The sequence below is a fragment of the Gossypium hirsutum genome, chromosome D04 (genome assembly GCF_007990345.1).
Source record: "Gossypium hirsutum isolate 1008001.06 chromosome D04, Gossypium_hirsutum_v2.1, whole genome shotgun sequence".
NCBI lineage: Eukaryota > Viridiplantae > Streptophyta > Magnoliopsida > Malvales > Malvaceae > Gossypium > Gossypium hirsutum.
In genome coordinates this window covers 49583860-49597546 of record NC_053440.1, presented here as the reverse complement: position 1 = coordinate 49597546, position 13687 = coordinate 49583860, and the positions used below count along the sequence as shown (strand labels likewise).

At 32.3% G+C, this 13687-nt stretch overlaps 1 protein-coding gene and 1 long non-coding RNA gene across 8 annotated transcripts; one reads left to right on the top strand and one right to left on the bottom strand.

Moving 5' to 3' along the window:
• Positions 1-5504: 5504 nt before the first annotated feature.
• LOC121215911 (uncharacterized) lies at positions 5505-8527 on the top strand. The gene is made up of 3 exons (XR_005911905.1): positions 5505-5857; positions 5943-6587; positions 6681-8527. It is a non-coding gene; the product is annotated as an uncharacterized lncRNA (long non-coding RNA).
• Positions 8264-13514, bottom strand: LOC121203005 (pentatricopeptide repeat-containing protein At2g16880). 7 transcript variants are annotated; one of them, XR_005911902.1, is made up of 5 exons: positions 13275-13514; positions 9379-12026; positions 9061-9238; positions 8565-8605; positions 8264-8365 (listed from the first exon to the last, which is right to left on the bottom strand). XR_005911902.1 is itself a non-coding variant. In XM_041090776.1 (2 exons), the coding sequence occupies exon 2, from the start codon at positions 11928-11930 to the stop codon at positions 9639-9641; it is 2292 nt and encodes a 763-aa protein (XP_040946710.1). In that variant the 5' UTR covers positions 11931-12026; positions 12869-13514; the 3' UTR covers positions 8264-9638. The 7 variants fall into 7 exon arrangements, 2 of the variants coding, with proteins under 2 accessions (XP_040946710.1, XP_040946709.1); XR_005911901.1 differs by having other exon boundaries at positions 8264-8605; positions 12869-13514; XR_005911900.1 differs by having other exon boundaries at positions 8264-8605.
• Positions 13515-13687: the final 173 nt, after the last annotated feature.

Here is a 13687-nt window from a genome sequence, read left to right as displayed (position 1 = left end):
AATGGAAAATGAAAATGCATGTCAAGGATTAGTTCTGTTTAAGGAAAGACTTGGTACTTAAGTATGTCCATTATGACTCACCTCTCTTTCCTGGGAACTTACTTGGTGCATTTATCACGACTGTTTTACCAAATCTCGTAATCTTGGTTTTTAATAATTTATTTCTTGAGTTTATAGCTTAGCTAATAAATTTGAAAAAAAAAACATTTTAATTTTCCTATTATTATTATTATTATTATTTATTTTTACTATTTTATTTTATTTCATTTTTATTTTTGCAGGAAAATATTCCAAGACAAAATTAAATTCCACATGTCAACCCACAAAATTCTTTTTATTTCAGCCAAGGCCCACTCTATCTACGAGACCACCCTCCACGACGTTGAAATACATGGGGAGTTTCTTTTTCTTTCTTGCTCCTACTTATCTTTACTTTTATTTTTTAAATTACATTGGGACAATGTAAAATAAGCAGGGGGAGAGAAATATAAATTGGTTCTAATTTGCTTATCTGTCATCGCTATTTCTGCATGTTTTCGGTAAAAGGTAAAATTTTTCTTTTGATAAATTGGGGATGGTACACTAATGGTTTGACCGATTTAGCTATTTAATTCTTTACACATGAAACTTTTCAATAACTTAGACTTAGTGGGTAAGAAATTTTTTGGGAATTATGAGTTTGCTTGATTGCCTACCTTTTATCATATGTCATATCTTTCAAAAAAAAAAGGGAAAAAAATAATAATACTCCTCTGATACGAATGTTAAGAGTGAAAAATTGGGGTTGCGCATCGGGCTGAGTAACCGGAACGTGGTGCTTGGGTTGTCATCACATCTCGCGTAAAAAGGTTCGTGTGGCTGTCCAATTTCTTTGCACTCACTCCGCTAACAAGTTATCATGAGTAGGGCGAAATAACCCGCTTAGAGACATCCGAATTGAGTAACCGGAACATAGTGCTTGGGTTGTCATCATGTCTCGCGTCAAAAAATTTCGATAATGTCCTAAGTACAAAAATAAATAAATAAAATAATAAAATGAAAGGTAAGTCTATCAAGCTCTAATAAATTCTGAAATATATTTACTTACTTATTAGGTTAGGTTATTTGAGATGCTAATGTGCTAGGATTAAATTGTTGAATTATGCAAACCATGAGTATCAAGTCCTAATAAATTCTGAAATATATTTACTTACTTCTTAGGTTAGGTTATTTGAGATGCTAATGTGCTAGGATTAAATTGTTGAATTATGCAAACCATGAGTATCAAGTCCTATTTCAGAGAAAATTTTTCCTTTTGCAAATACATACAAAATGCTCGAAGACTAGCATAAGCTAAGTAGGGGGATTTGATTAGAAGCTAAAGTTACATATTTTATGTAACTAAATTGGTTAATTTATGAGAATGCACCACTAATTTTGCCATATTTATTGAATTTTGTGCAGGAATGTAATTTGGGACTAAATAGAAGAAAAAGGAAACAATTGGGGCAAATTGAAGAAAGAAGCAAAGAAGGAGGGCCAAAGTAGAATTTTTCCAATATTAATTAGCTGAAAATTGTGTTGACTTAGTGGGGGAGATTATTTTGGGATTTATTTTATTATGGGATATTTTTTTTCTTAATTTCCTATGACTAGTTGACTCCTAATTTAGTAAACTCCCTAGTATAAATAGAGCTTGTATTGTTCATTAATTCATCAATCAAAAAACATTTAGCTTTTATCTTTCAAATTCTCTCCTTTCTCACGCAGCCTTTGTTATTTCTTAGTTTGTCTTCCTTCAATTTATTAGTTCCAGTAGCCTACCATCCATTTCACCTTTATTTTCAACTTTTCACAAATTTATTTATTGTCTTTAGTTTCTTTAACTTTCAATTCCTAAAACTTCAAGCTTTTTACTACTTTTCATTTACAACTCCATTTTCAACCTTTTTCCAATTAGTCAACCACCCCACTTTAATATATTCCAAACCCCATACTCAATCACATCACCCACCTTTTCACCTATTTACCTTAATTAATTTATCAAATAGCAACATGTCCCAACCCTTAGCCAACTAAACCCATTTTCAGCTTTAGGCTGAAATTAGCCTCGTCAAAACTCGTGAGTTACGAACCCGAGCCATTTAACTCCTAAAAATTCCAGTACTTATTACTTCTTCGGATTAAGAGTATGATTTTGTCAGCTTACAAAGTCAGATCAACACTAAGTCAAAAAAAGACGTCGTTTGATTTAGTGTGGTTAGACGTACAGTTGGAATTTCGAAAAGAACGTTTCTAATCGGTTTTCTGTGAACACATTGGCGTGCCAAGTGGAGATTGCTGTTTGGTTCCGTCAAGGGAAGTAGTAACCGGATTTAAATGTCCCACGCGGTTGAGGGCATTGGTTCGAGCTAGGCTCTTCTAGAACGCAAAGCTGCCGGAGTTCTAAATCACGAACGTTTCGTGGTTGTTCGATCGGTAAGAGTTAGTTATTGGATGTTCCATAACTAATTTACACAAGGAAGAGTTGGTGTCCGAGGCGTCCTTGGTAGCTATAACTAGCTTATTGGAAAAGAGGAGTTCATCCAATTTAGAGGATCGGTTCAAAGACGAGGAAAATTCGCGCCTAAAGCTGAGCTCATTCTAATTAATTTTTCTTAATATTTATTTCACAGTTTTTATTATTCTATTTTCAACCTTTACTTTTGACGTTATTTTTCTATTAATTTCAGGTTTTCAAATTTTTATCCCCCCGAACGTCTTGGGCACGACAGCTGCCTCGACATAAATCTGGTCAAGCGAGCAACAATTTACAGTAAACCAGTCTCTGAGGGATCGACCCTACTCCCTATATTGCATAATTTGCAAACTAAGGCGTAGGTTTATATTGGTGGATTCGACACCCATCAGTGCATTCATTAGTTAATTTAATTTTAATTAAGATCTTAAATTATTAGGATAATTACTAGTAATTGTAGTCCTCGAGGGAACAATATCTGTGCTCACCATCACTATACTATTTAATTGATAGATGCACTTACCTTAATCAATTTATTAAGGAGAAACCAAAGATAAAATTAGAGACGAATTTAAAGTTTAGGTGATGAAAATTTTTAAAAAATATATCCTAAACTTGGGAAAAACTATATTTCACTCTGAAATGAGTTGAAGATATATTATATATATTCTGTATATAAGTATATAAAATATAAATTATTTATACATGAAATAATAATTAAAAATGTAATAATAAATTTTAAAAATTAAAAAAATCACTAACTGTCAACCGAGATTCAAGGGTTAATTTCAAGGTTTCTAATGGTCGTGCATGGGTGAACAACAGTATTGTCAGGACTAGAAGAAAAACTTGTGATGATATTTGATGAAAAAGCTTGAAAGTTTTGCCTAATTTTGTGATGAGATTGCAAAACGATAATTAATGAGATTTTGGTGAAGCATATGGTAGGTTTATACAAAGATTAAACTTTATTAACGATTAGAGATAATGAAGTATTATTATAAAAGTTAAAAATATTAAAAATGGTTGTTAATTAAGGCTTAAATGTCGATTTTATGGTATTTTAATTTTCAATGTAACGGTTATATCAGGTATAGTATCAATAAAGGCTCATTTCTGAAATTATTTACAGAGTGTTTTTTTCCTTGTGTCTGGCAAAAGCGGGCTGATGTGGATGTATTTTTATCCGTGCTCGGATTAAATTTTCAAAAATGGTCATTTTTTTAAAATATTATAAAACCATTTTTTTTGTCGCTAATTAATGTGAAAATAAAACTTACAAAACAGATATTTATATAAATCCAAAGTCTCATTTCTCTTATTTTCTTAAGTAATGTAGGATGTGAGATATGTGTATATATAGACTCATTAATATGTTTGCAGCTTGTTCCTAGACAATGTGGAATTCCTTCCTCTTTTAACTAACAACATAAGATGAAAAGCTACACTATATTTTATATATTTTTTATTTTAGAGTTTAATTTTTTTTACAAAAAAAGTTAACATTTGTTACATTATAAATAAAAATTTTAAACTCTATAAGTAAAAAAATTATAAAATATAATGTGAGTATAGTAAAATATTAAAAAATATATATTTAAAAAATTACTAATAGTTGAGTGGTCATTTTGTAAATTTTTATAATTCGATAGCCAAAAAATCATAGTTAAGTGACTACTAATGTAGTTTAATCTAGATATAAAAATATAAAAAATAATTATTATATTTTATGTATATTATATATTTCTATAAAAAACTTATTTAATATAATTATATACTATGTTTAAATAGATTATCTATCTAGTCAAAATACATATGAAATAAATTTATCAGCATTCATTAGGTGATGAAAATTAAATTAAAATTAGGATTAAAAAATTAATGAGTATAGTAAATATTAAAAAAATTATATCAATTTTTTAAAATTACAAAAAAAAATACTATTTGAATACTAAATGCTCACCATTTATTTATTAATCAAACATTCATTGCTGTGGTTGAGCTCCCTTTTCAAGGAAATAGAGAATGGCGGGAACATTGAAATAGGTTTGATTATTTATTTTATCATAAAAACTCACTTTTTGAAGATCTCTTCCTTCTCTTCAGGATCGAACATCAATTGCAACGATTCGGTAAACGACTCATTAGGAAAAAATTAAAAGTATAACTTTTAAATTGAAATAATAGAAAATTATTTTAAAAATTAGAATTGCATGGATATTAACTTCAAAGATTTAAAATTGAATAGAAGATTACTACATATACAAGTTTCATATGTACAATTTGTTCTTTTTTTTTAATGGTCCTTTTGTATATGATAACAATTTTAAAATGCAACAAGATTAAAGATCTCAAAAGATAATTTTATAATATGAGAAAATGTTAACAAAATATAAAAAATAGAAATTGTTTTGTAAAAAAATTATAAAATATAGAATAGTCTTTAATCTTATGTTGTTAGTTAAAAGAGGAAGGAATCCCACAAACCATATTGTCTAGAAACAAATTGTAAACCTATTCATGAATCTCACATCTTACATTGCTTAAGAAAGCAAGGGAAATGAGACTTTGGGTCTATATAAAGATTTGTTTTGTAAGTTTTATTTCCATATTAATTGGTGGCACTAAAAAAAAAAAAGAATATTGTGTTGTCACTTTGGGTTTTTATAAAGGCTTATTCTTATAAATTTTTAAAAAATCGATATATTTTTATAATATTTTAAAAAGATGCTGATGTGGAAGTATTTTCCTAGATTATCCCTTGAAAACGTGTCCATGTCAACACGTTTTTAGATTTTCGATTTATACCTGTAATTATTTTTAGAAACGATCTGTTTTCGTAAATAATTTCGAAAATGGGCCACAATGCCGCATATTATTTCCTAGACATTTAATTAAAGCCAACTTAAAACTTTTTTTTTTTGAAATAAATAGGCTGGGCCATACTTTTATTAATTAAGAAAAACAATAAAGAGTGACAAGCCCGAAGCCCCAACTTAAAAAGAGACCACTCATTAAAGGCATAATTAAAATAAAAGAACAGCTAATTTATGTCATTACTTTACTCTCATATTTGAAAAAGTAGATAAAGCCTTCACGCACAGAAAACCTTCAAGTCCAGAAAAGAGTTCCCCCAAGAGAACCAGAACGATGCAGATGCCCTATCTCAGCCTATCGATTATCATCCTCCACTATCTCAGCCCATCGATTATCATCCTCCACTACTTTCCTTACTGTTTCAGGGATTCTCTCCATCAGGTAGGAGACTATCCCCTTCCACAATCACCCTCTGGAAGCCAATATCCAGGCCCATTTGAACTCCTTGGAGGCATGCAATCGCTTCTCCCGCAAAAGAAGAAGGTACATAGTCGTTCAATATCATTCTCATCCCCACTATCTGACCTTCTGAATCCCTTCCCTCTAACCTCGAGCATGATTTTAACAGATGTCCTTGAAAAGTGGCGTCAAAATTGATCTTTACAAACGACCGTTCAGGAAGCCGTCATCTCGTCTGTTGGACACATCTAGCTGATAAGTGGCTTTTGCTCCTCCAGTTCTTTTTGATACGATACTATGAATCGAACCGTATCTATGTTCTGTCTGATTTTTCTTTCATGCACTTAGTTTGTTCTTATCACTCCAAATCACCCAAATGGCACAGATAATTATTCTGCATAAATCTGATGAAGAATTCATGAATAACCAATCCATCCATTGCTTGTAACTTGCTCAAGACATTTCTGTAGGCCATGAGATATCTAACATACTCCAAATCTCCTTGACAGCCTGACAGTCGCGGAAGGCATGTTCAAGAGACTCATCTTCCTGTGTACGCCTGGGACAAGCAGCAACATTCTTTTCTATAAATTTATGTAGATAGGGAAAAAATAATTTTTTCTGCAAGCTCTGTAAGCCATATTTTTTTGTATACCTGCTTAGATGTTGGCTGTTGTAAGGTAGGCTCCACTTCAGCAGACTCTTCCAACAATAACCTGTACCCACTTCGTACCGAATGCTCTCCACACGGCTTACCTCTCCAGACTTGTTTATCCTCCTACCAAAGACGAGACAGGAATATTCAAGACATTATGTGAGTAATTATCTCTCCCTTCCATTGCCTCGAATGTTGATCTAACAATTCAGAAACCAGATTATAATGTTGTCTCAAACCATATCCATGCAGCCTACCATCTTCCAATCCTGGCACACATCATTCCAGATTGAAATTCGGGTTCCAGCCAACTTAAAACTTATAATTAAAAAAATAACATATATAGTACTTAAAATGTAATTAATTGAAAGAAAGAATTGAGAATATACCTATTTATTTTAAATATATTTAAAAGGTTTAGATAATCCGGTTTAATTTAATTGGGAGTTAGAGATAAAAATATATATTTATTTAGATTATACTTTTCTCAAAACCATATTATTTATTTATTTTTTTAAATAAATGGTTTAAGAACGGTTAAATTAAAGTTGAAATATGAATTAAAATGTTGGTATTGAAATTATTAGGATTAGATATTCAATTGTGATTATATTAATTTACTTTTATAAACAACATTAAGAAAGAAAATAAAAGTTATTTGATTTAAATTTAATCTAAAAAAGTAAATTAAAATGATTATTATAACTTTTTTTTCTAAAAATTCGAATGTAGTTAAAAGGAAATAAACTAAATAGATAATTTAAAGGAGGATAATGCGCTTCAGCATACTTGAATCTGTATCCTTTTGTATTGATAACAATACCCATACTAATCGAGTTAAGACTCAATAAACTATTCGTAAGACTAATTAACTTTTATTACAAAATATTAAAATAAGATAACTCTAGATTAAAAAACTAAGCCCAAGCTCAAATAAAGTCAGGTCAAGTTGTCAAAGGTGAGGTTTTAAAATAGGCTTAATGATAAATTTGGTAATTAATGCTTACATGTTTTGTCAAAATGATAAGTTAGTTCAAATAGTTAATATCTTTAATTATTGCAATTAAAATGTTAATACTCTTAAAAAAAATCTAGGTCATCATAATAAGTTGGAGTAGGCATGGTTAAGAAAAAACTTATACGTACGTCTCTCAATGAAGATGAAGCAGACAAAGTGCTCAATATTCCTTTATCCAATTATGCACAAGAAGACTGATTGGTGTGGTGGCACATGGATAATTCAGGTTTATACACGGTTAGAAGTGGCTACAAGGTACTACTAAACAACATTATTTTGTATGTATATATTAGGGCAAACCATAGGAAAATTGACAAAAAAAGATTTGAATGTCTTCAATTGATACATGCCTCGAGATAGGTACTTGAACAACTCTTACCCCTTTTATCTATTAACAAAATTTAAAAATAAATAACTTCCAAATTGTATGCAAAACGTAATTATATTAGTAAGTTTGTAGAGTTTGAGCACACAGAATAATGTTTTGTACATCTACTTACAATCATGGTATGATCTACATTTATGGAGTGGACGACGAAAATAACATTACAACATTTATTAGAAAAATAATAAGATAATCACTCTAGTCACGTTTTAAAGAATATGCTATTTTTAAACTTCAACTTGCGATCTATTGATGAAGTGTTTTCCTTCTTCAGGAATAGCTTGAATTGGAATCATTGTTGTACCAAAGAAACAAAAAAACAAAAGAATAGGCTATCTTTCATCTTCAATGGCAATGGAGAAATATGAGGATGGTAAAAAAAGAAGCAAAATCATCATCAATGACCCTTTTAAATTTGTTAAACAAATGGAATTAAATCAAAAAGAAAATTGTATCTCAATCATAAATCCCAGAATCAATGTTAGTTCTTACCATTAAAATTGATATTGTCCTGCTCTTTTGGGCAGTGGTTCACTGCAAAAATCATTATAGACATTCATTGGTTATAGCAAATTTACAACTAAGGGTGTACTATAAAAAAAAAAAAAACCAAGGCATTAGTCAAAGGAGCCTTAGTTACTAATACCCAAGTCTTATTATGAATGTCAAAAAGCTTCGAAAAAAATTGAGGTATTTAATAGAAAAGCAAATATATGGGATGAGGTCAGCATACTTCTCCAGCTTCCACCAACTTTCACCCATAAAATATCCTCCCTGAAAGACCGCAAACAAGGGGATGCGTTTTAGATTTACAAACTTACGAAATAAACAACAAATGAAACCAATTACAGTACATGGTCTCTTACTACAGTACACTTCTGCTTTTGTTAAATTTACAGCCAATAATTCCATTAAAGCTTCTAGAAGTGTCTGATAACATAACCAACATCATACTCAAGGATGAAGGATTATCTTTTGCATCACTTCTTAGTATATGATAACCTAGGAAGTCTACCTATAATACGTAGCAGCTCTTTACTTGTCATTCACTAAATGTATTCTCCTCATAGTTCCTATCAAATTGCGGCTTGCAGTATCTCGGTCAAGAATAATATGTTTTTCGAAATGAACTCCTAGTGCAGATGTACAACACTAATATATAATGATCTTTTCATAATAACAGAATAGTTATCCCAACAAATCACAGCCAATTACAGTTTATGCTTCACCTTATGCCTGCATGTCTTTATTATATGCACACCAACATGCCTACATGTTTGCCTTATACACCCATGTGGAATCGTTGCCATCAATTTGACTTCAGGAACCTCAAACAACGCAAGCAGTGTGCGGCAACAGAAAGTTTTGAGGCAAGGCAATCAACAAAAGTGCCACTCAGAAAAACCACTAGCAAAAAAAAAAATTATGTACCAAATAATGACCAAGTATTTGTTAACATTGGTAACTTAGACAGCAGAAGGTACAAAAACCAAGCAATTTCTTGGACTTTTCTAATTAATAACCAAGTGAAGAATGAAATAATTTACCTGAGGTTCTATAAGCTGAATCCAAGTCAATAACATGGTGATATTGTCGGCCAATTGAGCACTGCTTTCTACTAATGGACAGCTTTGAATATGCTTTTCCGCCTATTGGTAAGTGATTCCATTAAAGCAACGCAGGCAGACTTATTCGAAGTATCTTCATGTGTGGCCAAGTGAAAAAAGAGGTAACTTTCCTATCAGCTTGATCTAAGTCAAACACAGTGATAACGTTTGCCTTTTGAACCTGCCAGGAAATATTTCTTCTATTGGACAGCTTTTGATAAGCGTTTTCGCCTCTTGATAAGCCCTTCCATTAAAACAATATAGGTGGACTTATTTAAAGTAACTCCCTTCTGATTTGATGCTTCAAAAATGCGCATAGCATCCTTATATCTTCCCTGATTGCACAGTTCAATGATCTGTTCTGAGCAAGCATTGGAATCTGGATCATATGCCTCGGTGATCTCACTTGTCTTGACATTCTGCTCCTTCAACTGTAAGGATTGTTCTCCAAAATTTTCCACTTCAACCATTTTTGACATGAACTCCTCTGCTTCATTCATCCTCCCTGCACTTGCGAGAGCACCAAGAATGGAACTATATGTATAAGGATCGGGGCCTAGACTCCTTTCTTTCATTTCGGAGACAAGATGAAATGCATCCTCCAATCTTCCTTCCTTGCATAGACCTGATATCATCGTGTTGTAAGTAACTTGGTCAATTGCTTTCCCTTCTGAAATCCAAGTATTGAAGAGCTTAAGAGCTTTTTCCAGCATACCATTGCTGCAAAGACCAGAAAGCAGAATATTACAGGTGAAGACATCTGGTTTGAGAGACTTTTCAACCATTTTGTTGTGTAACTCAAATGCTTTCTCAACTTTCCCCTCCTTGCAGTAAACATGAATAATAGTATTGTAAGTAGTTGCATCTGGGACTAAACCATTCCGAAGTAACTCCTTAAACTTGGAAATTGCTTGCTCAGTTTTTCCCAATTGGCAAAGCCCTCCAATTATGGTGTTATAGGTTATGATACTAGGAATAATTTCCTTCTTCCTCATCTCACTCCAAAGCTGTAATGCTTTGTCTGCCATACCATCCTTAAAGTATCCCGCTAACAAAGTACCATAGCTGACCTCATCGAGCAAATAACCTCTGTTACTAGCACTACTTAGTAACTCAGATGCTTCCTTCAGCTTTTTCTCCTTGCATAGAGTATGAAGAATGGTATTAAGTGTGATAGTATCCATCTTAAAACCTTTCCTTCCCATCAAATCCATCATCTCAAAAGCTTCACCCAATTTCCCAGCCTTGCAATATCCATTAATCAAAGTATTGTAGGTAACCTTATCCGGTGGAAACCCACTTTCCTCCATCATCCTAACTCTTTCACTCGCTTCATCCATCTTCCCTTCTTTGCAGTACCATTTAACCAAAATATTGTTAGTAACTGCATTCAGCTCCATCCCTTTCTCCCTCATTTCCTCAACCAACCTAAAGCCCTCCTCACTACTCCCATGTTTAAAATATCCATCAATCAATGTATTATAAGTAACAACATCTGGTAACACTTTTGAATTCTCCATCTCATCCTTCAACTTAACCGCCTCTTCAATTCTCCCTTCACCACACAACCCATTAATCAACATATTATACGTCCAAATATCAGGCAAAACATCATTTTGCACCATCAAGTCAATAACTTTCCTAGCTTCTTTCAACCACCCAACCTTACAATATCCAGAAACAAGTATATTGAATGTATACCTATTTGGCATCAACCCTTTTTCTTTCATATCTTGCAATAAATTCCCAGCTTCCTTTAACCTTCCTTTCTTACAGAAAAACCCAAGGATCGTATTATAAGTAACATTATCAGGAAAACAACCAAATTCCTTCATTTTCTCAATAAATGAAATCGCCTCATTGAACTTACCTTCTAAACAACACCCTAAAATCATAATATTGAAAGTACTTGTTTGGGGAATAACACCAAGCTTAATAGAATCATAGAAAACTTGCTTACCTAACTGGATCGAATGCAAGGATGGGAATTTTATCAACCCGTTGATAAGAGTATTGCAAGTGAGCAAGTTGGGTTTCTTTTTAAGCCTTTTCAAGAGGCAAAAAAGCTCAAATCCTAAATGGGGCCTCCCTGATTGGACATAGCTGGAAACGGAGATTTCAAGGAGGGGTTTTAATTTAGAAAGAGATGGGTGGTGAATGAGGGAGTTGAAGAAGGTATTTTGCGGGTCAGAGGAAAGGAAGGAGAGGAGGAGGGATTTGGATTCGGAGAATTTGTGGTGGGAAAGTAGGCGAGGGAGGAGGGCAAGAAGGAAAGAAGGTGAAGAAGAAAGACAAGGGAAGAGGGAAAGGGAGAGTTTGTGGAGAGAAAGGAGGGTGGAAGGTTGGGCGGAAAGGGAAGGAGAGGAAATCAGGGAGTGTAGAAGGGATGGAGTTAGGAAAGAAATGTAAGGAGTTAATGAATCTATTGGGTTTTTTGAGGTTTGTAAGATTTTGGTTAAGGCATTTAGCAACTCTGATTGTATTTGATTCATGTCTGCTTCTTTTTGCTTTTGGTTTCTCTCCGTCTGCACTATGTTCTCAAGCAGCCTTTTTTATGCTTTGGCAATGGTAGAAGCCTGAAATTCAACCTGAGATTGAATAGAAACGTTTAGTTTGGTTAGACACATGAACAAAACAAAATGACAAATATTTTGAGGACTGACCTATACTTTTGTTTGCATTATTTAGTTCTTGAACATCAAATTGAACGATTTAGGTAACTACAATTTTAATTGTTTTAAAACCATGCAAATAAGTCAAATAACCATTCTCAAAGGAAATAGAAAAACAAAAATAATTAAGCATCAAATCTTTGAGAAGATTGGCTGGTAATGGTAGTTAATAATTAAAATTAGTAGATAGTTTCTCCACTCAGAATTCTCTGCATTCATATCTTTGATTATTTACCAGTACATACTACATACATCATGATGCATGCATACAAATACAATGCTCAAAGGCGTAGAAAAATCAACACAAAATTTAAATTAGTGAATTAATCTCTACGGAGAAGGTTTAATAATTTATAGTATTTCTCTTAAAATATCCATCAATCGTTGTATTATACATAACAATATCCGGTAACTCCTTTGAATTCTTCATCTAATCCCTCAACTTAACTGCCTCCCCATTTAAATCTTTTGAACACAACCCAGCTCATATTTAGATATCCATACAATCACATAGAAATAAGGGGAAAAAGTTGATTTCATATGCTACTCTTATAATTAGATCACTAACCCAAAATTTTAAGAACATCCACAGTTCATAAGAGACTGAACTAAACATAACCAACCAAAGATCAACCACCAAATTCAGATTCATATCGTAATTGTGATAAATTCAAATAACCAACAAAAATTAATTTAAGATTCATGTAAAAAAATATAGTTAATGAGATGCTCGAAATGGTACAGCAAGAAATATTTACCAGCAGGTAAAATTGAGAGATGCGTAGTTGTTGGTGTGATTGACCTTTGCCTTCCAAGCGCAAAGGGCGGCTAAGGTATTCATAAGGGGGAATATTCCTTTTTCCTTTTTCTTTTTTTTTTTTGTTTCTTTTCAACACAAACGCAAGAACCCAGTAAAAAACACTACATTTTATACATTTTTTAATTTATTATATTGGCAATTCGTAATGATACTACATTTTATGTTACTGGGCAAACGAACATAAGTTTGTAACAACAAAATAGAAAATTCGTCATAAAAAAAGCAACCTCCGATTCAGGATAATCCAGAAACGAGGAAAAAGAAAACATATTAGCAAATCTACTAATTGATATAAGGAGAACAAAAAAGGAAGTAAGAAGAGAAACCGAAAGTGAGAATCAAACCTTATGAAATCAAGTCGTGCAAGCCAAAGGTGAAAACCCAGAAATCCTGGTTGTTTTTTTTTTTTTTTGGCTAGTTGAGTTAAGAGAACACCTTTGCAAGTCAAAGAAAGCTAATTGGGTAAAGCTGTTCCGACTCGGAGACTCAGAGTGAGTGACATTTTTGAACTAGCCGGAGAAAAGTGAGGTTTTTATTTCATTATTGCCAATATCTTTGATTTTCTTTTATTTCTCTCACCATACATTTTAATCCCTTCGGTTTAAAATATTACTTTTTAGTGGATTATATTATCGCGTTATAACATAAAAACTAAGTTAAACAAATGACGAAGGGAGTAAAACAAAAGGAGAAGCAAAAGAAAATGAAAAAAGGGAAGTTAAAATAATATAAAAGAAAAAATTAAATTACTCAAAAT